This window comes from Euprymna scolopes, chromosome 2 (genome assembly GCF_053919585.1).
Source record: "Euprymna scolopes isolate OS-2025 chromosome 2, ASM5391958v1, whole genome shotgun sequence".
In the NCBI taxonomy this organism is placed as follows: Eukaryota; Metazoa; Mollusca; class Cephalopoda; order Sepiida; family Sepiolidae; genus Euprymna; species Euprymna scolopes.
Genome location: NC_136483.1, coordinates 159,880,170 through 159,905,989, shown reverse-complemented (window position 1 = coordinate 159,905,989; position 25,820 = coordinate 159,880,170). Strand labels below are relative to the sequence as shown.

Sequence of the window (25,820 nt, the reverse complement as noted above, 5' to 3'; positions counted from 1 at the left end):
TTTTTTTCAATTTTTAAACTTTAAAAATCTATCAAAATTTTTCTATTGGTTAAATTTTTATGATATTTTCAGGGTCAATGTGAAATTTTATGTTCTTTCCAAATAAACCGAATATAATATTTTAGACGAACGTTTTTTTAATCCCCCCATTTTGAAATGTCCATTAAAATTTTAATAATTAATTTACTCACCAAAGTTTTATATATCACAAATTGAAGATATAAGAGCAATAAATAATATATTCTAAATTAAAACAAAAAAAGAAGTGTTTTTTGGAAATCTACCTGTAAAGTCAAAAGTGTGAAACCTTTAAAAAAAAGAAAAACGTTTATTTTTTTTTAATTGGAAGCCTATATTCTGCTTATATTGTGCAGTAAGTATTGGACGCTGACGACAATTTTTCTATTTCATTCAATGTTTTCTTTTTTAGATATTTAAAAAAAATTCACTCGATAAAGTAGAATTAAAATATATTAAATTAAAAATTTATGTATTTCTTTGAAAAAATAAAAACATCCTCGACTGTTTTTTTTTTAAGGCAAAAACTTATGAGTAAAATTTAACACATACATTTTACGCACAAGGCTAGACGGCTAACGCAAACGTGTGGTTTTTACTGCCTTCTGTCCATCCGTAGTTCTAAACAAGAACAAACCAGTACTTCCGGTGTTTCGATAAGAACGTAAAATGCTTATGTAATGGCGTCTTTATCAAATTTTCGTTTAAAAATTCTTTTATTTAAAAAATAAATGGAATTTAAAATATAAATATGGATAAATTCTTAACAATGAAGAATGGAACTACACATTGAATAGTATTTTGATAGGTAAATGATTTCTTGGAATTTATATCGTTTTTTTTATAATCGAAGTAAGTAAAATCTCGTTGATTTTCTTCAAATCTTTTTAAAGAAAACCGATTTAAAAAAAAACAAATATTGCAAAATTTGCTATTAAATCTGTCATTTTTTAAAATTTGGTCTTTGCTCCTTTAATTGAAAAAAAAAGGGTTTGAATTACATTATCAAGTAGTTTAAGCTTGTAAAGATAGGAGGTCGAATTATTCAATTTTTTCACGCATTCTTAAGGTCGGTTTCTGACACTGCTAATGCATAATTACATAAAAACAAAGCTATGAAAGCATTTTTTTAATCGACAATTTTTCGCATTTAAAATATTCAAATTAAAACAAAACTAAATCCCTTCCACTTTTGTTTTCATCGGCATTTTACAAATTTTATTTGTATTTTCCACTGCAAGTTGGGATAATTTTCAAACAATTTTTATTTTAACGAAAAAGAAAATGTTTATAACATTAAGTAAAAATGTTCCAGATAATCAACTAAAGACATGTCTTTAAAAACTTTATTTTTTGGAGGGATTCCACTTTTACCGAATGTTATAAACTTTCACTGCAAGTTAGAATTGTATTCAAACAATTAATTTTTATTTAAAAGAAATAATACTTCGAATCCAATCCGAGATTCTTCAGGAAATGCCACAAGAGTTTTTAGTATGATTCTTTAATTAAAAAAAAACAAACTTTCATTATTATTTTTTTAACTGTTTAAAACTTCTTTAATTCATTTTTCATACTACAATTTGAGATGCTAAACACCCGCAAAACGTTTAACATTACAAAAACATTAATAACAAAAAAGAAGCTGATATTTGGAACAGATAAAGTGTTTGCTTGGAAAAACGTTCAAATATAAACTTCTTTTTTGTTTCATGTAAATAACAATTAAAATGATTCCAAATGAAAACGTTTTAAACTGTCCTAAAACAATGAAAATGAAAGAAAAACTAAATAATCAAATGGAAAAAGAAAAGTAAAAGATTTTTTGGCGGAGGTTAACAACCCTGCCACTTTTCAAAAATCGCTAAAAAAAAAAAAAAATATGGCAGACGACCTACGCATGACACTGAGAGTAATTAACGCTCCCTCTGACACGTGACCGGAAGTTAGGGGGCATATGAGCATTTGTTTTGACTTTACATACGTGGATGAATGAACAACGAATTGTTACGTGGCGCGGAAAGAAAGACCAAAACATTTTTATTTTATTTATCTACTTACGTTAATAAAAAGAAACATTGGTGCTTTCTTAAATATGACAAATAAATTAGAACAAAAACATAACACGTTTGTGTACTTGTGTAGTTTTGCCACGAGTGTACGAACCATTCTTTCACCTAACAATTTAATGAAAAATATTTTGTTTTTTTGTTACTTTTTTTTTTTTTTTTTAGTTCGTATTTCTCGCGTTGGCGAAACTGCACTAGTACCAAATGTCTTTTTGGTTAAGAATAAAAGTATGGTGAAAAAATGTAAATAAATAAATTCCAGTCACGTGTCAGAGGGAGCGTTAATTACTTTCAGTGTCATGCGTAGGTCGTCCGCCATGTTTTTTAGCGATTTTTTAAAAGTGGCAGGATTGTTGATCTCGCCGATTTTTTTAAATTAAAGAATCGTACTAAAACTTTAATAAATATTACATTTCACTCTGCAATTTGCGTCGCATACTTTTGCAGAAAATTCACTGTGAAGCCCAAATATCAGCTTTTTTTCTTTTAAACCAAAATATTTTTTTTTGTTTGTTTTCACAGGAACTAATAAGAAAAATCAAACATACGAAATAGAGAAATAAAGTGGCCAAAAAGGGTCTGCTCAATGTATGCTAATATCTTAGTAAAATAGAGTTATCTCCCTCATATCATTGACGATATATTTAACAGCGCCGGCAGAAGTTATAGCCGTTGACTTGGTGATAAGTTAATAGTCGCACTTCTTTGTTTACAAAACCATTCGGCGGAAGTGACGTCACACAAATTTAAAAGTTTGGATGACAAACACTGTATAGAATGTAGTTTTTTTTTGTAAGCAAACATAAAAATAAAAGGTTTGGTAAATTTTTACTTAATTTCCACCTTAACATTTTCCTTTAAAAGGACGACTTTTTGGGGGTATGCTGAAAACGACTATTGTTGCGGACCAGGATATAAAATACCTTAACTCGCTACAAGAAAAAATAATGAAACGAATGGAATTGAAGGAAACAAAAACTCAACTGATGGATAAGATAAACGTCGTTTATTTACTGTTGAAAGAATGGATGTTTTAAGTATATAACATGTGTTCATGTCCGCGCGGGTGTAACCATCGTTTGTTGCGGGAGACTGGTGTTGTAGAAAGAAAAGGAAATGTGTGTTCATCTCACTATTGTTTGTTCGCGCGTGGGAAGAGAAGTGAGTAGTAGAAATGAGAATGGTAATCCAGCGTGTAGACAAAAGACAAAGATAGTGGGTTAAGCTGTACGCCCGCCATGTTAGAAGTCAGCTACGCGAAGGTATTCTTTGGCACAAATAGTAGATAGAGAGAGAAAGAGTGTACGTACTGTCTGTTGGCCTTTTGTCCCACATAGTAGTAAATGACGTGAGGTACGCGCGGTCGAAAGCTGGGCCTAAAAGGGTTAGGAACAGCTTGTCTCTTCCTTTTATACTTGTTTCCGGTGGTCTTTTGCACATGTGTGGATTTCCTTTGAAAGGAAGTGACGTCGTCCATCTGTGTGCGTACGTGTGCGCGTGTGTGAGTACATGTGTGTACGTTAGCGTGTGTGTATATACAGGTGAATGTGGGTATATGTACGCGAACGTGAATATATGTACGTGTGTGGACGTGGGTGCGTATGTTTTTGTGCGCGTATGTATATGACAATTAATATAGCTTGAAATGTGAATGTGTGTTTTTATGTGAGACTAGGAAAGGCTCGCGCACTATCATATTTAAAGTTTCTGTAAATAAGTATATTTCCGGATATTAAGCAATGTAATTCATTGTGTTAAAAGTGGTGTCCATTGTTGTACGCGCAAGCGCGTATATTTTTGCCGTAATTAATATACTCACTATTCCACAGCTAGCCATAACATACACTGACCCAACGGATCACGGGAAGTCTAGCATATATATATATATTATATATATATGTGTGTGTGTGAGTGAGTGAAAGAGAGAGAGGAGGGGTTAACCACTCAGATAAGTGGTGTACCATTATTAAAATAAAGAGAAATAGTATTTAAACCACTTTCTTTTTTTTGTAGAGATCTTTCATCTTCGCTGGGAATCGGTTGGAAATGAAGCTGACATTTTAAAGATTTTATGAATTAGCTTCATTACGTTTTAATTTGATTTATAAACACTGAACAATGTTTTAACTTCATCATTGTCCGCAGTAATTTGACGTGATTTACAGCTGTGTATTGCAATGAAATTTATGCGAGTCTGCAGACAATGTTTTTTGTGGTTTAGTTCATCGTAGACATGGATGCTATTCTGCATCTTCAGTTTTCTTGCAGTAACTTAATTTGAAATCTATTTTATCTGACATCTCTAAACCAACCAATTGGCTCTCTCTTATGAACTAGTTAAACGTAGTATCAGTTTTGATTTAGTAAAAAAAAGGCTAAAACAAAAGGACAAAATTTATCTTAACGTATGTATATTATGGACTATCGGGGTGGAGGACTTTACGCTTAATATATTTTAATTCATACACATTTCGCATTTATTATTACCTAAACAATTTTCTTTATTACCTAAACACATTTCTATTGAATATATATATATATATATATATATATATGAGAGAAAGAGAGAGAGAGAGAGAGAGAGAGAGAGAGAGAGAGAGAGAGAGGGGGGGGAGAGAGAGAGAGAGTACGGATTTCAAAAGTTAAAAAAAATGACTTGGGTGCCATTGTCTGGATTTCATGTTACCGCTCCTTTGTTTACAATTAGAACGATGTAGACGCAAACACGCGGCCGGCCAATCCCTGACACTCCCAAATATCAATCACGATCACGTGGATTTAAAAAAAACTAACACCTTTTTCTTCAACAACAAAGAAAAAAAAACACAGAATTCCATTGTTCACAACGAAACAAAATAATACACCTTTTATTTTGGAATGGAGAATAAAATACATACATGCAATAAACGCCACAGATATTTTTGCCTGTAAGAAATCCCGTCTAAAATTTATTACAGCACTGTTTGCTTTTCGGTACCAGTCGACTGAAGCATAAACAGCTCTACATGAAAAAAAGCAACTTTTGCAGCAATAGGAACACTCCCATCCTGTCGTCAATCGGCGTTTCCAGTAGCCGTGGGAGATAGGATGCGATGCACACTCCATTCTTTACTGCTCCTTGCCTCCTCGGACTCCTCTGCACATCTTGCTATTCCAGTTCCTGAATCTGCTTCAACTCCGGCTCACTTCCAGCGACTCCAACTCCCTCCAACAGCTTCCAGTGGCTCCAGCTCGCTCCAGTGGCTCCCCAGCTCACTCTTGCAACTCCAATGCTTTCAATCACCAGCTCCTGTGACAAACTAACTTCCAGCATCAGATCCCATCTTTTTTTGTTTTTATTTTACTCAATTTTTACCCCAAACAAGGCACGGTGCCACTTTGAAGTAGGGGGCTACTATCGGGGACATAATTTGCAGGACCATTATGAAGGGAGTTGAGTAGCAAGATGTTTGTTCACATTATACTTGAACTTCTGCATATCAGTACAGTTGGGAAAGCAGAATCCCGGAAAGGAGTTCCAAAGACTTGCAGTTCTGGGGAAGAAACTATTGGAGTAAAAGGCTTTCTTACACCTAGGGATCTCTATGGTAAAGGGGTGGGACAGTTGTTTGTCGGGTTTGTTGGGGGTAGTCACGTCGAGGAGGTACAAGTGCTTGTAGTTCGTCAGAGCATTCACCATTAAAGTATTTGTAGAACATGCAGAGGGATGCAACATTTCGTCGATGGGACAGAGGTTGAAGCCTAGATGACAGTTCAGGACCTATCAGGTTGGCGACTCTCTTTTGAACCTTGTCCAGGAGTGAGAGACTAGTGGCAGATGCACCAGCCCAAATGTGACAACAGTACTCCATACATGGGCGAATGGTGGCCTTATAGAGGTACAGAATACTTTCAGGCATAAGTAATTTTCTAGCACGGTAGAGAGAGCACACCTTGTTTGCAGCAGCCTTGGCAATGCTCTCAATGTATCGATTCCAGTTCATGTTCCCTGTAAACGTTAGACCGAAGAGTTTAAAAGTACTTTCAGGTAATGTGTTCTTGGCCATTGCCATTGGTGGTAGAGAAGGTTTCTTGTAATTATTGAAGGAAACAAGTTTAGTCTTTGTAGCATTGAATGTGATCATCCATTTTTGTCCCCATTCTACTACAGATTGGAGGTCATCTTCTAGTGTTTCTGCCATTTCCTTAGATATGTATTATATCTATACGACGGATTAACCTAGGGCACGTCATCCTATCTCGGGGATGCAATAATTTCAACACCGCAAGACGTTAGTCCTGCTTGAACTGATCCTGAATCCATTGCAGTACATTTTACATTTTTCTTGGTAAACAAGAAAACACGATACCCTACTGCCTTAACAAATCATCTGTGTTTGGCATCCTTCTTTGCTATTTTTTTATTTACTTGCCGTTAACTTCTTGCCTTTGTATTTACTTTATTAGTTGGACGATCGATTGGCACCTTCATACCTCTCGACCCTCTGCAAGACCATCAACTAGAATCAAAACCAAAACACTTAGTATTCCAGTCGCGTTCGCTACCGACAGGTAGATAAGAAAATTTCAAAATAAAATCACTTTTAGCTACGATTAATTTACGCATGCGCAAAAGTAATAGAAATATGTCGGCAAGTTGAAATAAACATTTTGGATTTCAACTTGCCGGCATATTTCTGTACATGTTATTCATCCATCCAAACAAAGATTTTACTTGTTATAAACCATCCTTGATGTATGACTACGATTTCCTATCAATTTCTGTGTTATGTGATCAGTAGTTTAAGAGTTTATCGGTTAAATATTTACACATACACACGTACATCTATTGCTTTAATTATATAGACTAGTAGTATCCATCCGACATTGCTTGTGTGGAATACGAGGGACATTCCAAAAGTATTCCTCCTACTTTTATTCCGCCTAAAACGATCAGAGGGGATGACAGATTGCATTGTTACGATGACTGATCTTATGCATTCATTACCTGAAAGTTTCATTCTCTGTTGCAGATATTGACCGTATGAGACTCTAAAAAAGCAACCCCTGTAATGGACGTGCATCAGAAGTAGAGATGCGTCATTGAATTCTTGGCAACAGTCTTGAGATGATGGTGATCGTTCGTTTTAATGGTGCCATTCCTGTCTTCGTAGCGCTTCAACTCTAAAAAATAGGAAGGTTTACGTTTAGAACGACCTTCAAATTACTGGTTAAAAGCTATCTCAAAATAAATTATTTTAAATATTACTATGTCTAAATTTTTTGCCTTGAAAGAAAAATTAAAAATAATATTTGGAACATAAGAACAAGAAATTAGAAAAATCTGTTAGCACAGTGGTGTTTTCTAAAATAAAAATAAAAAACTCGCCCGTGTGAAGATATATAACTAGTCGGAAATAATATAAATATAGTCATGTTTACAATTTTTGCCTTGAAAGAGCAATTAAAAATAACATTCGGAATATGAGGTTAAGTAAAAAAAAAAAGAAAGAAAAATAACTTCCAACGCCATAGTACTTTCTTTTAAAAAATAATTTATTTCTTCATTTTTTATTTTTTAAATAAGATGCCATTGCATACGATTATCGTATTTGGTAGTTTTATAATTACATTTTACGCAGTGACAAAATTAAATATGTTCATAAATATTTCATTTAATCATTTTTTTTCGAATGATTGATCATTAAAAAAAGAAAAATGAGGCACTTATGCAGTATAAGGACCGTGCTATCATCGGAATCGTCCGAGTGGTTTATAGAAAATGCCGGAAGGTACAGAAACACTGAGAGCCTTAAACCTAATACAAAAATCGTAAAGAAAACATGGTTGACTAATTATGTTAAAATCATTGTTTCCTTTTGAGGAACTAAGTCCTATGTAAGATGTATGTAAAAGGTTTTTGTGTATTTTTGTTTGAGTTTTCTTCCGGCAACGATCCTTGGTCTTCTGAATATCTGCATGAATGAAAAATCCATGTAAGTACATGTTTATTCTTACTTGTCTATTTGTGTCCAAAACGGGCAACAAATTACACTGAATAGTTTTGAATTTCGGTAAAAACAAGCTGAGCATGCAAGGTCCTCTTCCATAAGAGAAAAATTTACTTTCACCATGACTAATGTTTGTGCAAAATTTTCCCCCAAAAAATCTAAGGAGTAGTTATTGAAAAAACTTGCTAACAAACGAATTGACGAACGATTTGGGGACAATTTTACCCTTGTAATGGGCATTTGGGGGGGGGCAACCAAAGTTATCCCGGAAAATCCATTCTGGCAAAAATTTACTTTCACCATGACTAATGTTTGTCCAAAATTTTTTTTTAAAATCCATTGAGAAAAGTGCGAACAAACGAACAGGAGTGAATTACTAGGGGAGGAGTAATAAAGCAATTGTCTGATATGATGGCGAAGCCGACATTGACCAAATGTTTAGCTGGATATTTGGAGTTTCGTTTTTTTTTTTTTGTTTTTTTTTTACTGAAAAATGAAAGCAACACACTGCGATCCAAAAATGTGGAATATTTTACGTTTCAAAGTCGGGCAAATTAAATAGAAAGGCGACCTCCCATTGTTAAGTTGTAGATATTACGATTTAGAGGTCAAAAGTTTTTAAGAAGGAGCGAGCCGAGCGAGCCGCCCCTGGAAAAAAGCCTTTTGCGGACATACACAAAAAGTGTGCATACATACATACATACATACATACATACATACATGATTGATTGTAACGTCTTGCTAGACGAGTGCCACTCCCTCAGACACTGAAAGTTCATGAGCCCAAAAATGACATATAGTCCTGCCGGCGAATTCACATGCTCAAGCAGACATGACACTAAAGATGGTCATTGGTATACATACATATATATATATATATATATATATATATATATATATATATATACATGCACGCACACATACATATATACACATATCACACACATATATACATGCATACATACACAATACACGTTACACACACATACATATACATACACACACATGCAAACATACACAAGACGGTCATTGGTATACATACATATAAATATATACATGCATACATACATACATGTCTATAAGCATACGCTCATATATACCCATATACATACACAATGCATAATACACAAACATACATATACATACCCACATGCATGCATACACATATACATACATATACACACATATACAAATACATACATACATATACTTACACATACACATACGTACACATATGCACATATATATACATACACTTACCTACATATACATACACATACATATATATGCATTCATACACATACACACATACATGCACATATACACATACGTATACATACACACATGCATACATACACATACACATATATGCATATACACACATACATACGTACAAACATATATAAATGTATATACATACACACAAACATATATACACAGACACATATACATACATATACACATAGATATAAATACATATAAACACACATGTACATATATAAATATACACACACATACATATATAAATATACATACACATATAAATATACATACACATATACATACATAGATACATATAATGATGGCAGATTAATTGTTACATGCATCCAGCATTTCAGGCGTACACACGTCAAAGCTTTTTTATTGCTACAGGACGTTTTTTTTTTAATAGACAAATGTCTGAGGGAATATCTATACAAAGATGATGTTACAGAGTTTTAACTTTGTACGATAGCTAAATCTCTCTCTCGGTTCAAAATGTTGACATCCAGCAACAAGCAAGAGCAAGATAGCCAGCAACAAGTCAAACCACAGACCAGCTTAATGCGGGTACTGGTCTCCCGCTTTGTTGTTTTTTTTTTTTTTTAAATCAGAGATCCGCTTCTCCCAGAGGGGCTGCCCTCACCACACCCCACGGGAGCCCTCTCCATCCCACACACACATGGAAATGAACACATGCATACATACAGATGTATGCCAACATACATATGCATGTGCACACACATGCAAGCATCCACACATAGTAGCACACAAATACGCATATGCATATATATGCATATACATACGTACACATAATACACATGAAGGAACATTCCAAAAGTCTAAAATACTCAATGATCAGGACGACGCACATATTTACATCTTGTTCTTATTTTTACAAAAAAGTTTCGCTATAAGACTATCACTTTTGAAGTAGAAAATGATGATGATGTGGACAAATTCACACATTATTTCACAAATAAAATCGACGACGAGTCAAATGTAAACACAGTCCAACTGACATATATTAAAGACGCTTACTCTTTTTTTTTTTAAATAAAAAGTTTGGTTGAGACTAACACTTTTGGGTAGTAAATGATGATGATATGGACAAATCCACACATTATTTCACAATACATACATACATACATACATACATACATACATACATACGCACACACATTTTCGATTTTATATATATAGATAAGTGTTTATTATTAATAGTAATAATAAGTAATAAACTAGTATTATAACTTTTACCACTAATTTCAAGAGCAATTCATGCTAGGTTTGGTGAAAAATTGTTGACATGCAGAGAAAATTCCCAATTATAATATAAATATATATACACAACTATATTGGCAATTACATTTCAAGTCTATTATTATTATTATTATTATTATTATTATTATTATTATTATTATTATTAAGTCGTAGGAGTAGGTTGGAGAGGAGAGGAAGGAGAAGGATAGGAAAAGGAGTACAATATTTACTTTAATAAGCGACATAAAATTTCCTAGGTTTACTCATGCAAAATGTGATGCAATTCTATTTAATCGCTTTAGACCTATAAGTGTTTTGTTATTAATAGTAATAATATGTAATAAACTAGTATTATAAGTTTTACCTATAATCCCAAGAGTTATTAATGCAAAATTTGATGCAACTTTGTTGAATAGTTTTTAAGCCTCTAAGTGACACACAGAGAAATTTCTAAATTATAATATAAATGTATATACATTCGTAATAACAATTAAGATTTCTTTGAAGTGTGACCATGCATAGAGAAAACTTAATTTGACCATTCGATGAATGAAGGTGACCAACAGCAAATTTTCGCATTGGAGAAAAACGGTATTAGAATGTAACGGTGAATATGTAAAGGCTTAGATCTGATGACCATAGAGAAGAATTAATTCTTAAAAGTCTAGGAAGATGTGTTCAGATCAGGAAACTTCATTAGAATGGATGAGAGTTCTTGGGTGGATAGATGTAGAACAGTTGAGGTAGCAGGCTTATTCGTTAGTAGAAGGTCAAGAAAATATGGGAGGCAGTGATAAGGATGGATTTGAGAGAAAAAGGGACAAATAATAATTGTTACATTATGCTATAGTTCTATTGTTTTTCTTCAAAAATCGCGTGCCAAAATGCTCAGCGAATCTATCTGACAAACACTGTCAATTTTGAGTATAAAAAAAGTGACAATTTTATTCTTGCAATAATACTTCCACAGTATGCTAGAGAGAGAGAGAGAGAGAGAGAGAGAGAGAGAGATGTTCAGTGGCAAGTGGATAGTTGACGACTGATCACACAGGTCGGCTTCCTCCACTGTCTTTTTTTTTCTCTCTGTCTTTTTCCGAATCCCATTTGTTTCCCAATACATCTCCCAATTGTGAATCAAATCCACATTCCAAATGATTATTTACATTTTCGAAACTTGGTCAACTAAAAAATGTTAAATTCCAACTTTTTGTACATTCATCCCAATTGTTATGATTTTGATGACGTTTCTTGGTTTGAAGATTTTTCAACAACATTTTCGCGTGTGCACCCAGCTTCATATGCATGTGTACACAATCAACAATAATTCCGGCGTTGCCCAGAACACTATTCAACATAAAGATAGTATTTACTCTGATCCTACCATGGGAAGATGTGACACAAGGTCAGAAGGTGGGGATTGAAAATCTAGTATCTAAGAGGTTGAGTACTTTGAGCTACAAAAAATGTCTTATTTGCTCTGTCGGCATTCTCTGGTAAACGTCCTCAGGAGTTTAGCAATAAACTAACTCGTTCTGAAAGAGAGAAGGTAAAGCCTGGGACAGAAAAAGGGTTCATATCTCAAATGGTGTAGCGATTGTCGAAGACGTATCCTTGACTTAGTGTGAAAAACATAAACACCGTTTAGGGTCAGGTTGACCTCCAGATTGAGGTAGAGTAGTTTGGATGACAGTTTCTAGAAGCTGTCCAGCACATGAGAGCATGCAAGATAGACATTAAGCCACTGATGATGATGATGATGATGATGATGATTGTCTTAAGCAATGTTAGTTTGCCACAAGGTCAAAATAATGGAACATTCAGCATGGGATATAATCACTGCACTCAGCATTTGTCTTTGTGATGAAGATTTCATATCCAGAATTGTATTTTGTGTCTTTGGTCTTTTCTCTATTTTAAGCTAAATGTTCTTTCTTTTTCTTTTCTTTCTTTGAAATAGTGGAGACGATGATGATGATGATGATGATGATGATGGTAGTGGTGGTGGTGGTGGTAGCTAGCATGATCATCAGTATCAGCAACAAGGACAGCTTAATCTTTTTTGGGGTGGAAGCAATCGTTCAGCAGTCATATGTTATTAACTAAATGCATTAAAAGAAACATTAAAGTATTTGGGCAGATAAAGGAAAACTCTAAAAATCTGTCTGCGAGCAGACGTTTTTGTAAACTGATTATGGTGTGGCTAACGTAAGGAGAGCAAATAGCATTAAAGCTAGTTGAGAGAAAGAGAGAGAGAGAGAGAGGTAGAGAGAGAGGGAGAGAGAGAGATAGAGAGGGAGAAAGGATAGACAGAGAGAAAGAAAGATTTGTATTCAATGTAAACAAAGTCTGAAAGCAAAAGCATTTATAATTTGTCACTCAACGTCTTGCCTTAGAAAACTGATTTGTGCAAAACTATTATGCATTTTTTGTTTTGTTGTTTCCTAAAAGTTCTGACAATATGCGGGCAGCAGTCAATGCTCTATCTTTATTTTCATGGCAGGTGCTCGACTAGGCTTCTATCTATGCCCCTCCCCCTATCCTTGTAGAACATCTGCAGCAGCTATAACTCTCAATAATCGCCCTTGAAACGAAAATTCCATAAGTTTCTTTCTTAGAACTACCCGTCTGTGAAATACAATACCGCAGGGCTGTTTCCCAGCTGACTATTACATAGCCATTTTCAAGTCTAATGTAAACAATTTCTTGTTGAGCTGCTCTCTTAAATAATTAAACGTTATCCAAGTTCCAGCATTACTGACAATCACAGTGTTTCATCAACCATCTGACACTTATTAACCCTTATTCTTGAGTGGCTTTTGGGCCTTGATAAGCAGTTAATGTTGTAATAAAAAAAAGACTATAGAGTTACGCTCTAGATGTTTATTATGGTACAGAGTCTCTTTAGAGAACAAAGTTTAGGTAAATACAGGGTGCCTTCAATAAGTTTCCAGACTTTTTTGTACAGACATGTGAAATTGTCTCAGACTCTTAAAAATTTAGTATGTTATTGCTATACATCTTATGAGATGACTGATCGATTTTTATGATTTCAGGTTCAAATGAACAGCTATAGCAGGAATTGGAATACATCCTACTAAAGCCTGATTGTCACAGCTGGTGAATTTCCAAAATGTAATCTGGATGTGAGGACACTCTAGAAGAAAGATACGCAATAAAATTCTGTTTTAAACTTGGAAAAAAATGCCACAGAAACGTATGGAATGCTTCAGACTGCTTTTGGGCCATCTTGCATGAATCGAGCATCAGTTTTTGAGTGGCATAAGAGATTCAAGGAAGGCAGAGTGTCTGTGATAGATGATGAAAGGTGTGGGAGGAGTAAGGAAGTCAGGACACCAGAGCTGAATGGCCAAATAAAGAATTTCATGGATAAGGACCGTCGTGTGTCTATAGAGACAATGAGTACACAGTTTGATGTCAGTGTGGGAACTGTTCACACCATTATTCGCGAGGAACTGAACATGCAGAAGATTTGCATAAAGGTTGTCCCAAGGGTACACCATCCTTGTCACAGACTATTTGACCAAGATGGGCATCAAGACAGTTCCTCACCCTCTTTATATTTCAAACCTTGCTCCTTGTGACTTTTGATTATTCCCTAAGCTGAAGGAAAACATTAGAGGCTGTCGTTACATGACAATTGAGGAGATGAAAGAGGCTGTGACAAGGATCATTGATACGCGTACACAATAGGACTTTCATGGGGTTTTCCAGAAGTTGGTGAGACGCTACAAGTGCATTGCTTTGGAGAAGATTTATTCAAAGGAGACTAGAGTTTCATCTGTGTTCCATCAATAAAAGTGCTCATATGAAAAAAGTCTGGAAACTTACTGAAAGCACCTCGTAAGTAATGATGGAGAAAGGTAAATGCTGGACATGTAGCTATACATCACCCATCACGAGGAGAACTTTAGATGACAGGTGCGTGCCAGCATTACCACTAATGACAACTTTAGAATTAATAAAAGAAAAGAAATGAAGCGTCGGGTTTGTATTACTGTACACATAGATTCGAAAAAGTTGTCAAAAAACAAATATATAACAAATAAATGTTATCAAAGGCAAGATAGGTTACTTTTCTACCAAACTGGATATATTTTTTGTGTTTTTATTCAATGTAACATGTTTATTCAGCTCGAAAAACATGCAGTGTTTACCGATGTATTGGACAATTCAAAATGGCGGCCGACTCTCTCGTAAACACGGTAAGTTCGAGAAAAGGTGTTATAAATAATAAACTAGACAAAATACTGTTAGAAATTCGCTCAATATATATTACCGTGACATAGGTTGACATATATTCGGTATTTTTTTAATAGTATTTTGTCTAGTTTATTATTTATAACACCTTTTCTCGAACTTACCGTGTTTAAGAGAGAGTCGGCCGCCATTTTAAATTTTCGAATACATCGGTAAACACTGCATGTTTTTCGAGCTGAATAAATATGTTACATTGAATAAAAACACAAAAAATATATCCAGTTTGGTAGAAAAGTAACCTATCTTGCCTTTGATAACATTTATTTGTTATATATTTGTTTTTTGACAACTTTTTCGAATCTATGTGTACAGTAATACAAACCCGAAGCGTCTAATCGGCTTATGATAAAAAAAAAAGTTCTACCCTCGTGAGCAAATCTGATTTTTCAAAATCTGATTTTTCAAAAACTGATTTTTCAAAAACTGATTTTTCAAAATCTGATTTTTCAAAAACTGATTTTTCAAAAACTGATTTTTCAAAAACTGATTTTTCAAAATCTGATTTTTCAAAATCTGATTTTTCAAAAACTGATTTTTCAAAAACTGATTTTTCAAAAACTGATTTTTCAAAATCTGATTTTTCAAAAACTGATTTTTCAAAATCTGATTTTTCAAAAACTGATTTTTCAAAAACTGATTTTTCAAAAACTGATTTTTCAAAATGCTGCATCTAAGATGCGGAGTGCGAGTGTGATAGAAAATAATCGATTAAGACTTTCTTAAAATCGATAGGTGAACTTTTTTTCTCTCAGGCTTAGGTTTCCTTCTGTGCAGTCCTAGGAGTTCCACCTTCCTAGGCTTTACCTTCTCTCTTTAAGAAGAGGTGAGTTTTAGTTATGTCCATTTAAACAAAAAAAAAAAAAAAAAATCAAATTTAGACAAATTTAAACAAACTCCGGTGTCTAAGTACTAATGGTAGCTAATTTTTGAACAGATAATGTAACGAACAGTATAACGACCAGTGAGACGCATAGGTGATGATGCTCAGAGGTAATCTCGGCGTGTCTTGATTCGTCCATCAATTGATGGTGAAACATTTATGAAGTTTGTGCGCCATGATGCTTGCTCACATGTTGTGACTGGAAGTTCCAATCCCAAGAGGCCAAAAGAGTCAATATGTTACTTGCTTTTAGGGCTCACGGGAGCACTTTATCAGCAGGTTCTTTGTCTGGTGATGCATGTCCAATCGTCACTAAAAATTAGATATGAATGGAAGCCAACCGTATAGCATTTTCGTTTGATATCTGGTCTCGATATCTGGTTTGATATCTTGAAGATGTAAAAAATTTTCATGTATAATTCATCAAGTTTTTTTTTAGATCAGGCATAGGTGAAACATAATGAAAATAATTATATATTCGAATCATTAAATATTGAGTGTTATCACCCCTTGTATTTAGATAAGAAGAGCTTCTGTTCTTTGTGCTAAGTTCTTAGAGTGATCTCCCTTGCTTGTTATTGTGGATTATTAACTGGAAAACAAAGATAGAGGTTTCTGAATTTTAAAGATGAGGATTGGTTATTTATAAAATTTGGATTCATTGGACTACTATTCTCATCTTCAGTGTCATTTTCACAACGTTTTAGTCGATGTAACCTCCGACCTTCTTCTTCATGTTACCCCCTCCCCCCCGTGAAGTAAATAAAGTGTTCCATTTGAAATTCCATCCAAATTCCTGAGTTTGACGGAAATATTCCCGAGTTCAAAAAGATATACCTGAAGAAGGTCGGAGGTTACATCGACTGAAACGTTGTGAAAATGACACCCAAGATGAGAACAGTTGTTCGATAAATCGAAATGAAGCAAAGATGGAGGTTTGGATAAATGGTCGATTATCTATTATTGGAGTTATGCGAAGAATAAATGTAACCTTGAGATCGATGATTGAATATGATGATTAAAGTTGACATAAAATATGACTAGCGTTCGGATGATTAATTGGAATCAGAATCGGGAATCGGAAATATTGGAACATTTGGGAGCATCAGAATCAGTAACAGAATCAGAAAAATTTGTGCATATATTCCGATGCCAAAACGATTCTATTAGTTGTCTATTATTTGATTTTGTCTAAAGCAAAATCTTCAATTGCTAATAATAATGATAAAATAATAAATATTTATTGATTTTAAACAACCGGTGAAACTAAAATCGATAAATAATTCCTCACAAGTGTGTTTTTACGTTTAGGAAAATATCTGCACATTTAACATGTGTTCTTATGGTAATTGGGCAAAAAAAAAATAACAACTTTATAGTTAAACTAGCAGGCCGCCCAGCATTGCCCGGTCGTAAAATGCACTTAAATATGATACTTTGATTAATACAAATTTCGTATTTATTATTATATTATTTTAGACTCAATATATAATAATGATTTAAAAAGTTAAAAAAAAAAAAGACTCGTGTGCCACTACCGAGAATCGAAACCAAAACATCTAGCTTACCATTTACTTTTTCCTTTGAAGTTAATACCTGAGCTATGAAGATATGTTTGTTGGAAGGCTAAAAATTAAAACATGGACTAATACCTATTATGTTACGCATGCATATTCGTAATGCCGTCATTTGAACCTCACCTGGCAAATTTAATTTTTTTAAAATTTTCACACCAAGTTTCCCCGGCTAAAACCCAAATATGAAGTTTCGCATGGGTTCGAATACCCTATATATTAAGTTTCATGTCTGTAAACCAAAAACTGACAGAGGAGTTTGGTAGGCAAAATTTTTTAAACAAATATATATGTACACATACATAAATATATATAGAAAGAGGTTTGTGTTTACTATAACCTTTTTATGCAAATATTACGTAGAATATCTGCATGAATATAATTACACATAATAGTTAGCTAAAGATGATCATCGCATAAGAAAACCGAAGCAACTAATAGGGAATTAATTAAAATGAATTGATGGAGATTGTCGGACTGACTTCCTCATCTTGGTTGTTATAGTCACAACAATCAGTCCGACAATCTCAATCAATGAAAACACCTCATCTCAAAAATACAGACAATTAATTAAAATGAATATTTAAAAGAATATGCAAATTAGCTAGATCGTTTGCAGATGAATGCAATTCCACAACCCATATATAAGAAAAAGTTGTATTATTTTTTAAATAAATAGAAAAAAAAGGTTGGTTGGTTGTTTTTGTTTTACGGCATATCAACCTTTTTCAGGTTATTTAATGCCGAATCTAGTTATTTTGAGGAACGATTTTTAATGGAGTATATTTTTTTTTAAAGTCAGATTCTATTTAACCCATAGTTGGGACCCTAACAGGTACTACCACTCCGGGTCAGAGTGGACCTGGGAGCAATCGCAATTAAAGGGTGGTTCCACACTCCCCAAGGCCCGCAAGGTGGGGCCTCACCATCGGATATAGTTTTAGGTCATATCCAGGGCCAGAAAAAAAGGGTTTTTAATATGACTATCGATACACACACAAAACACTCAAATTTATAGGATTATAAATATTTAGAGATTTATAAAGAATCAGAATCAGTAATTGTATCTAAATCTGGAAACATATTGGAATCGTCCCATCACTAAATGGTGTCAGTAATATGCTTTAAAGTTAATTGTAGATAATGCAATGGGTCAGTGTGTATGGATAAAGGGATGTAGTCCTTGGGGTTAGCTGTAGCCTCAGATTTTTACATAAAAATGGTTGGGGAAAAAAATTTTAAGTTGGATTTCAGTTGTTGAATCATTATTATTATTATTATTTTTTTTTTTTTTGTGAAGATACATTTAAACTGAATTTCCATGAACAGAGTTTCTTTCTAAGAACTTTCAATCTCTGAAATAGATTACCATGGGACGATTTTTCTGCGGCTTTCCAGGTGATCACTTTCAAATATAAGTTAAAAAAAAAATACTTGTTATAAACCATCCTTAAAAGCAATCAAATAATTTTCTTTTTAATTCCATTCATCATTTTCAATTCTCCGTTATTATTCTTCATCATTTAACTTACAATCTATCATCTCTTTAAACCTTATCCTCGATTAGCTTTTAATCTTGATAAGTAATGATTCATTAATATAAAAAATATATATATATAGTTTTGCTGCGATAGTATTGTAGCTTGAGTGATATACATTGGTATGGCTGAACCATGGATATATTCTGGGATGGAATTTTATCATCCTGGCATGGTGCTACAAAATCTTGAAGTAGGTATTTATTTGCTTCCTCACGAAAGCAAAATGTGACACAAGATCGTTTTTAATATGGGGGGGGGAACCAGCTCCCTACAAAGGGGCACTCTGAAAGTAAGCAAATACAAAATTGCCTTAGTATAGAATGGTGTCTCTCTCCGTTGACCAAGGACGAATTAACTTAAGTGTAGCATCAGAACAGATACTACACTGTGGTCTTGGCTGTGTGATAGTTACATTCCCATTCAGAGCAGCGCATGTCTATTATCTTGACCCACACTAAGTCTAAGATCCACAGGACTTCCGTCTTAGAAACGGTGTCAATGAAGTAAGTTGGTTTTCTGTTATCATGGATTTCTTACAAGGTTAGAGAAAATACTCAAGACCGCGGATCTGTCAAATCTGTGCTGAAATGGAATCCTGGTGCAATTACACTATAATAGCGAAAGTCAAGATTTTTAATATTGAATTTCAAGGCAAACCAACGGCTTCTACTTAATTGTCATGTAACAGTAATGAATATATCCAAAAATTATTTAAAAAAATGATAAGGTAGTGTGGGAACATGCCAACCGGATGCTAACGTCTCCAGCATAAGAGACAAAGTAAAAAAATCTTCGTTTGCACATGGCTCCACGCATCGCTTCCGTTTGGAAAAAGAAAAATAAGAAACCATAAAAAGAATTATGAACCAATGGCAGAGCTCCCCGCCGAAAATAAAGGCCTAAATTATCACAGCCGCTGGGAGCCGGTTTACGACTATAAAAGGAGGGGACCAGAAAGAAAAGAGAGGAGAGATTCGCCTAGCTGCGTCAGTGAACGCACGGACAGTCTTCCACCCGACCTAAAGAAATGAAGAAGAAAAAGAAAAGAAAAGGAGATTCGCCCAGCTGCGTCAGTGAACGCACAGACATTCTTCCACCCGACCTTAAGAGATGAAGAAGAAGAAGAAGAAGAAGAAGAAGAAGTTCCGCTCTCACGTTATGAGCCAAGACGCCTTCAATTCTAACAATGCCTATCTTACACAAACCAAAAAAGAAAAAGAAGAAAAACACAGGAGGCAAAAACGCCGCGCCGCTAGGTTGATAAATGTAGTCGTCGCTCTCCAGTTAAAAGCCTGACACATATCACCGAAGTAGCACGACTGGCCGCCACTTACCACCCCCCGTCGTCTGAAAAGATAAGTACGCTTTGTTTAATTATAATACCCTACAAAAGTCACTCCTGATCAATGCATACACAAGCTGGACTACCACTCTCAATTTTCCTACAACATTTATTTCTCTTCCCACGCGCGGACATGTTATGACTAAAATGTTCATTCCTTTCAACAGAAAATAAACGACCTTTATCTTATCCATTAACTGAGCCTTTGTTTCCTTCAATTCCTCATTCGTTTCATTATTCTCTTGTAACGGGATTGGGGTATTTATATATCATAGTCCCCTACAAATTGGTGACCCCTTTATTTAAATGAAATGGATGAGGTTGAACGAGGCATGCACACACACCTACAAACATCCTACCAGCTCTAATTAAGACCGTCATTAACCAAATAAACCTCCGGGTTCCCAACCATTAAAAAAAAAAAAAAAAAAAAAAAAAAAGTATAACTATATCAACAGGACGAACAGCAATCCGCTAAGAAATTAAACATTTTTGTCAACCACCAAACGCTTAACCCACAAATTTCGAAATGGAGGATACTGTGTCAGCAGTCTCTGTAAAGATACCGGGATTCATGCATGCCGCTGTGGACGGGTGGTTCGCCATATGCGAAGCCCAATTCGAACTGAGGAACATATCCAACGAGACCACACGATTCTATCATGTCCTCTCAAATCTTCCCCCTGATTTGATTTCAAACCTACCCACCACCATCATTGCTTCTAGAAGTTATACACAACTGAGAGAGGCGGTGATAAATATGCATGAACAATCAAAACCTGAGTTGTTCAACAGACTTATTGGCACCACAGCTATGACAGGAAAGCCGTCCACATATTTACAGCAACTGATGGCGACAGCTAGTAAAGTAGGTGTGGGAGAGGAACTCGTGCGCCACAAATTTATTCAAGCACTTCCCACCGAAATAACCCCGGTTATAGCAGCGGTAAAAAATGCCTCTGTATATGAATTGGGTACATTGGCAGATGAAATAGTTCCTTTTCTGAGACCCAAGTATGTGCACAATGTTACCGCACCACCACCAAGAGCCAACGGAAATTTAGCTTCCACCAACATTGCTACAAGAACACACAGTAATGTACGACCCTTTTATGAGGACCAGAAACCCCAAATCTGTCGTGGGCACTTGTACTTTGCGGAAAAATCGAGGACCTGCAAACCATGGTGCAGATGGCCACAAAAATCGAACTGCAAAATAATACCTACATCAAGACCATCATCACCCGTCAGGCAACCTAACCAAACTTCGGGAAACTTATAATGCGGGTTGGAACAGCAACCGACTACTCGCAACTATTTGAGGTTGCCACCAAAATCGGACAAAATATAGTAAATTTCATTATAGATACAGGTGCCTCTGTTACAATACTACCACACAGTCTGGCACCTGATATAACCATCAATTCCACACCTGTACGTTTGTCATCGGCCAATGGAGATGCCATAAAATGCTTTGGGGAAATACAAGTGGACATTATTATTCCAGGTTTACGCCGTTCATACCCTTGGACAGTTGTGATCGCAGACACTGTCAACCCCCTTTTAGGTGCAGACTTTCTTCGGCACTACGGTCTCATCTTGAATTGCAGCGATGGTAAACTGGTGGATGAGACAACACGCCGATATGTACAAGGTGGACGGGTCACAGCCCAGATACAAAATATAACGGTAAACAACCATGACAGTCTACCAGGAACGATGCAGTCTCTCCTCTAAAAATTCCCCAAGCTTACCACTCCACGCACAGAGCAACGTCCAGCATCTAACACAAGAGTAACCCATGTCATAGACACTGGAGATAGTGCCCCAACTTACGCCAAGGTCCGACAGCTGTCCGAAGAGAAATATGAGGTGGCAAAACAAGAATTCACAGAACTCTTAAAGGCTGGAATAATAAGACCATCAAAATCCCCATGGTCCTCACCAATACACCTAGTTCCGAAATCAACCCCCGGAAAATGGAGAGTGTGTGGTGACTTCAGATACCTGAACCACCTGACAAGACCAGACAGATACCCAATCCCAAACATTAACAGCCTCGGAGCCAAGCTTTTTAAAAAGAGAGTATTCTCAAAGATTGATTTGTTACAAGCATATCATCAAATCCCCATTCAGAAGGCTGATATTGAAAAAACTGCCGTGATAACACCATTTGGCCTTTTTGAATATGTATTTATGCCTTTCGGGTTGCGAAATAGCAGTTCAACCTTCCAAAGATTTATGGACAGCATACTCAGGGAGGTGGGCTGCGTTTTCGTATACATCGATGACATCCTGGTGTTTTCAGAGTCTGAGGAACAACACCACCATGACCTTGGAAAAGTTCTCTCACTTCTTGAAGAGAACAACCTTAAAATCTCTGTTGACAAGTGCCAATTTTTCAGAGATAACATTGAATTTCTGGGCTACAATGTAAGTGCTGAAGGACTTACACCAACGGCACAGAAAGTGGAAGATATAAAAAATTTTCCAGAGCCAACAGACTCTAAATCGCTCCGGCGATTCCTGGGAATGGTCAATTTCTACAGAAGATTAATCCCACAGGCTGCAGATGTGCTACTGCCTTTGACGGAAGCCATTAAACGCAATCCCGCAGCTAAAACACTGGAATTAGGCCCACCCGAAAAAGAAGCATTTGTAAAAATAAAAACCATCCTAGCAGAAATATCCGCATTGACACATCCTGATCCGAAGGCCACACAATATCACTTGGTCACAGACAGTTCCAACTACGCGGTAGGAGCAGCACTGAATCAGATAGTAAATGGGGAGTCGATACCTATTGGATTCTACTCACGAAAGTTATCGGAGAGCCAAAAGAAATACTCCACCTTTAACAGAGAACTATTAGCAGCATACCAAGCGGTATTGCATTTCAAACCTCAAATAGAAGGTAGGAATGTGACCCTCTTCTCCGATCACAAACCACTGTCCCTAGCATTTAAAAAAAAGACACCAATGAAATCTGATGTACAACAACGTTACCTGTCAATCATCACAGAATATGTTGTAGATGTGTTGTATATCAGAGGAGAAGACAACATTGTTGCTGACTGCCTATCTCGACCAACATGCGCAGTGACCATTGATCCTTGCGATTTACCAGCCATCTGCGAAGCACAGAAAACTGACGATGAACTCCGTAAATACGAAAATCAGTTAAAGCCATACGAACTACAAGGGTCATCCATCTGGTGTGACATATCAACACCCACTCCCAGACCGTACATACCCGAACTGTTACGCAGGAACATTTTTGACACATTTCATACCATCTCGCATCCAGGACCAACACCAACAACCAAGTTGATAAAATCCAGATACTTTTGGCCAGACATGGACAGAAATATACGAAATTGGGCTAAAGGCTGTCTTCAATGCCAGCAACATAAGATCTCCAGACACACTAAAACAGAAACCACACCATTCTCCCTACCATCTGGGAGATTCGAAACAGTACATATCGACATCATTGGACCATTACCACCCGCCACCACATATGATGGTGTATACACATCTCCAGCCAGATATGTATTGACATGCATTGACAGAGCAACAAGATGGGTGGAGGCCACACCTCTGCAGAACACATCTGCCTCTACCATCGCAATAGCATTCTTAACCATATGGATCTCCCGTTTTGGAGTTCCATTACATGTGGTTACAGACCGAGGAAGCCAGTTTGAGAGTGAGCTGTTCAAAGATTTATCCACGATAATCGGATTCCACAGACTCCGCACGACGGCGTATCATCCTAAAACCAATGGAATGATCGAAAGGCTACACCGGACCCTAAAGACTGCAATCATGACACGACAGCAGAGCTGGCTTGATGCACTACCAATCATACTGCTCGGCATTAGAAACGTGCCTAACGATCAAGGATTTTCCCCTGCTGCCGCAGTTACAGGGACTCAACTACTACTGCCAAAACTAATAATGAGCCAAGAAAATCCAGATCTACATGGAGAAGACATAAGAAAAATGGCCAAAGAGATGCAAAAGTTGGATATGGCTCTCCTCTCAGAAGGACAGCTACATACAACACAAAAGGCATTCATACCAGAAGAGCTAAAATCGGCAACCCATGTGTGGCTTCGAAGGGATAGGATTCGAAAACCACTGGAAGCTCCATACTCTGGACCACATAGGGTCATCCAAAGGCAAAACAAGCACTTTCAAATTGAACTGCCATCGGGAGATATACAAACAGTCTCAGTAGAAAGACTAAAACCAGTCAAGTTCAGTAATTCTAATAACAACAGAAACACAAACAATGCACACACCGAACTGATGACAACAGATGACATTACACCAGGAGACATGTCCGCCCCAACACAGGACATAGAAGACTCACCAAATGAACCTACGGTAACACGTTCAGGTAGACGCGTTCGCTTTGCGAGACACAAGGACCACGTCTACTATATATAAAGGGGGTAGGAACAAAAACCTGTCCTTTTCCAAAATGTTCGCTCCCCCACTCCACACCGCAAAAAGGATGGACTACTCCATCCACCAAACTCCTCACGGACACTCTCGAGATAGCTCCGCTATTTCGGGTGGCGATGTGTGTGGGAACATGCCAACCGGATGCTAACGTCTCCAGCATAAGAGACAAAGTAAAAAAATCTTCGTTTGCACATGGCTCCACGCATCGCTTCCGTTTGGAAAAAGAAAAATAAGAAACCATAAAAAGAATTATGAACCAATGGCAGAGCTCCCCGCCGAAAATAAAGGCCTAAATTATCACAGCCGCTGGGAGCCGGTTTACGACTATAAAAGGAGGGGACCAGAAAGAAAAGAGAGGAGAGATTCGCCTAGCTGCGTCAGTGAACGCACGGACAGTCTTCCACCCGACCTAAAGAAATGAAGAAGAAAAAGAAAAGAAAAGGAGATTCGCCCAGCTGCGTCAGTGAACGCACAGACATTCTTCCACCCGACCTTAAGAGATGAAGAAGAAGAAGAAGAAGAAGAAGAAGAAGTTCCGCTCTCACGTTATGAGCCAAGACGCCTTCAATTCTAACAATGCCTATCTTACACAAACCAAAAAAGAAAAAGAAGAAAAACACAGGAGGCAAAAACGCCGCGCCGCTAGGTTGATAAATGTAGTCGTCGCTCTCCAGTTAAAAGCCTGACACATATCACCGAAGTAGCACGACTGGCCGCCACTTACCACCCCCCGTCGTCTGAAAAGATAAGTACGCTTTGTTTAATTATAATACCCTACAAAAGTCACTCCTGATCAATGCATACACAAGCTGGACTACCACTCTCAATTTTCCTACAACATTTATTTCTCTTCCCACGCGCGGACATGTTATGACTAAAATGTTCATTCCTTTCAACAGAAAATAAACGACCTTTATCTTATCCATTAACTGAGCCTTTGTTTCCTTCAATTCCTCATTCGTTTCATTACTCTCTTGTAACGGGATTGGGGTATTTATATATCCTAGTCCCCTACAGTAGAAAAAAAATTATTAAAGAAAAAATTTTTTGATGAAAATTAGCGAAAAACAAATGTTTGGCTAAAAAAAAACACACACAGGATAGGTCCAAATGGGAGTAAATATTGTGTAAT

At 36.2% G+C, this 25,820-nt stretch overlaps 1 protein-coding gene across 1 annotated transcript; it reads left to right on the top strand.

Annotated features, from left to right (window-relative positions):
• The first annotated feature begins 20,744 nt into the window (after positions 1 to 20,744).
• On the top strand, positions 20,745 to 21,497 carry LOC145240856 (uncharacterized). Its single transcript, XM_080103996.1, has one exon. It carries the CDS (start codon positions 20,745 to 20,747, stop codon positions 21,495 to 21,497), a length of 753 nt encoding a protein of 250 aa, XP_079960122.1.
• The last annotated feature ends 4,323 nt before the right edge of the window (positions 21,498 to 25,820 follow it).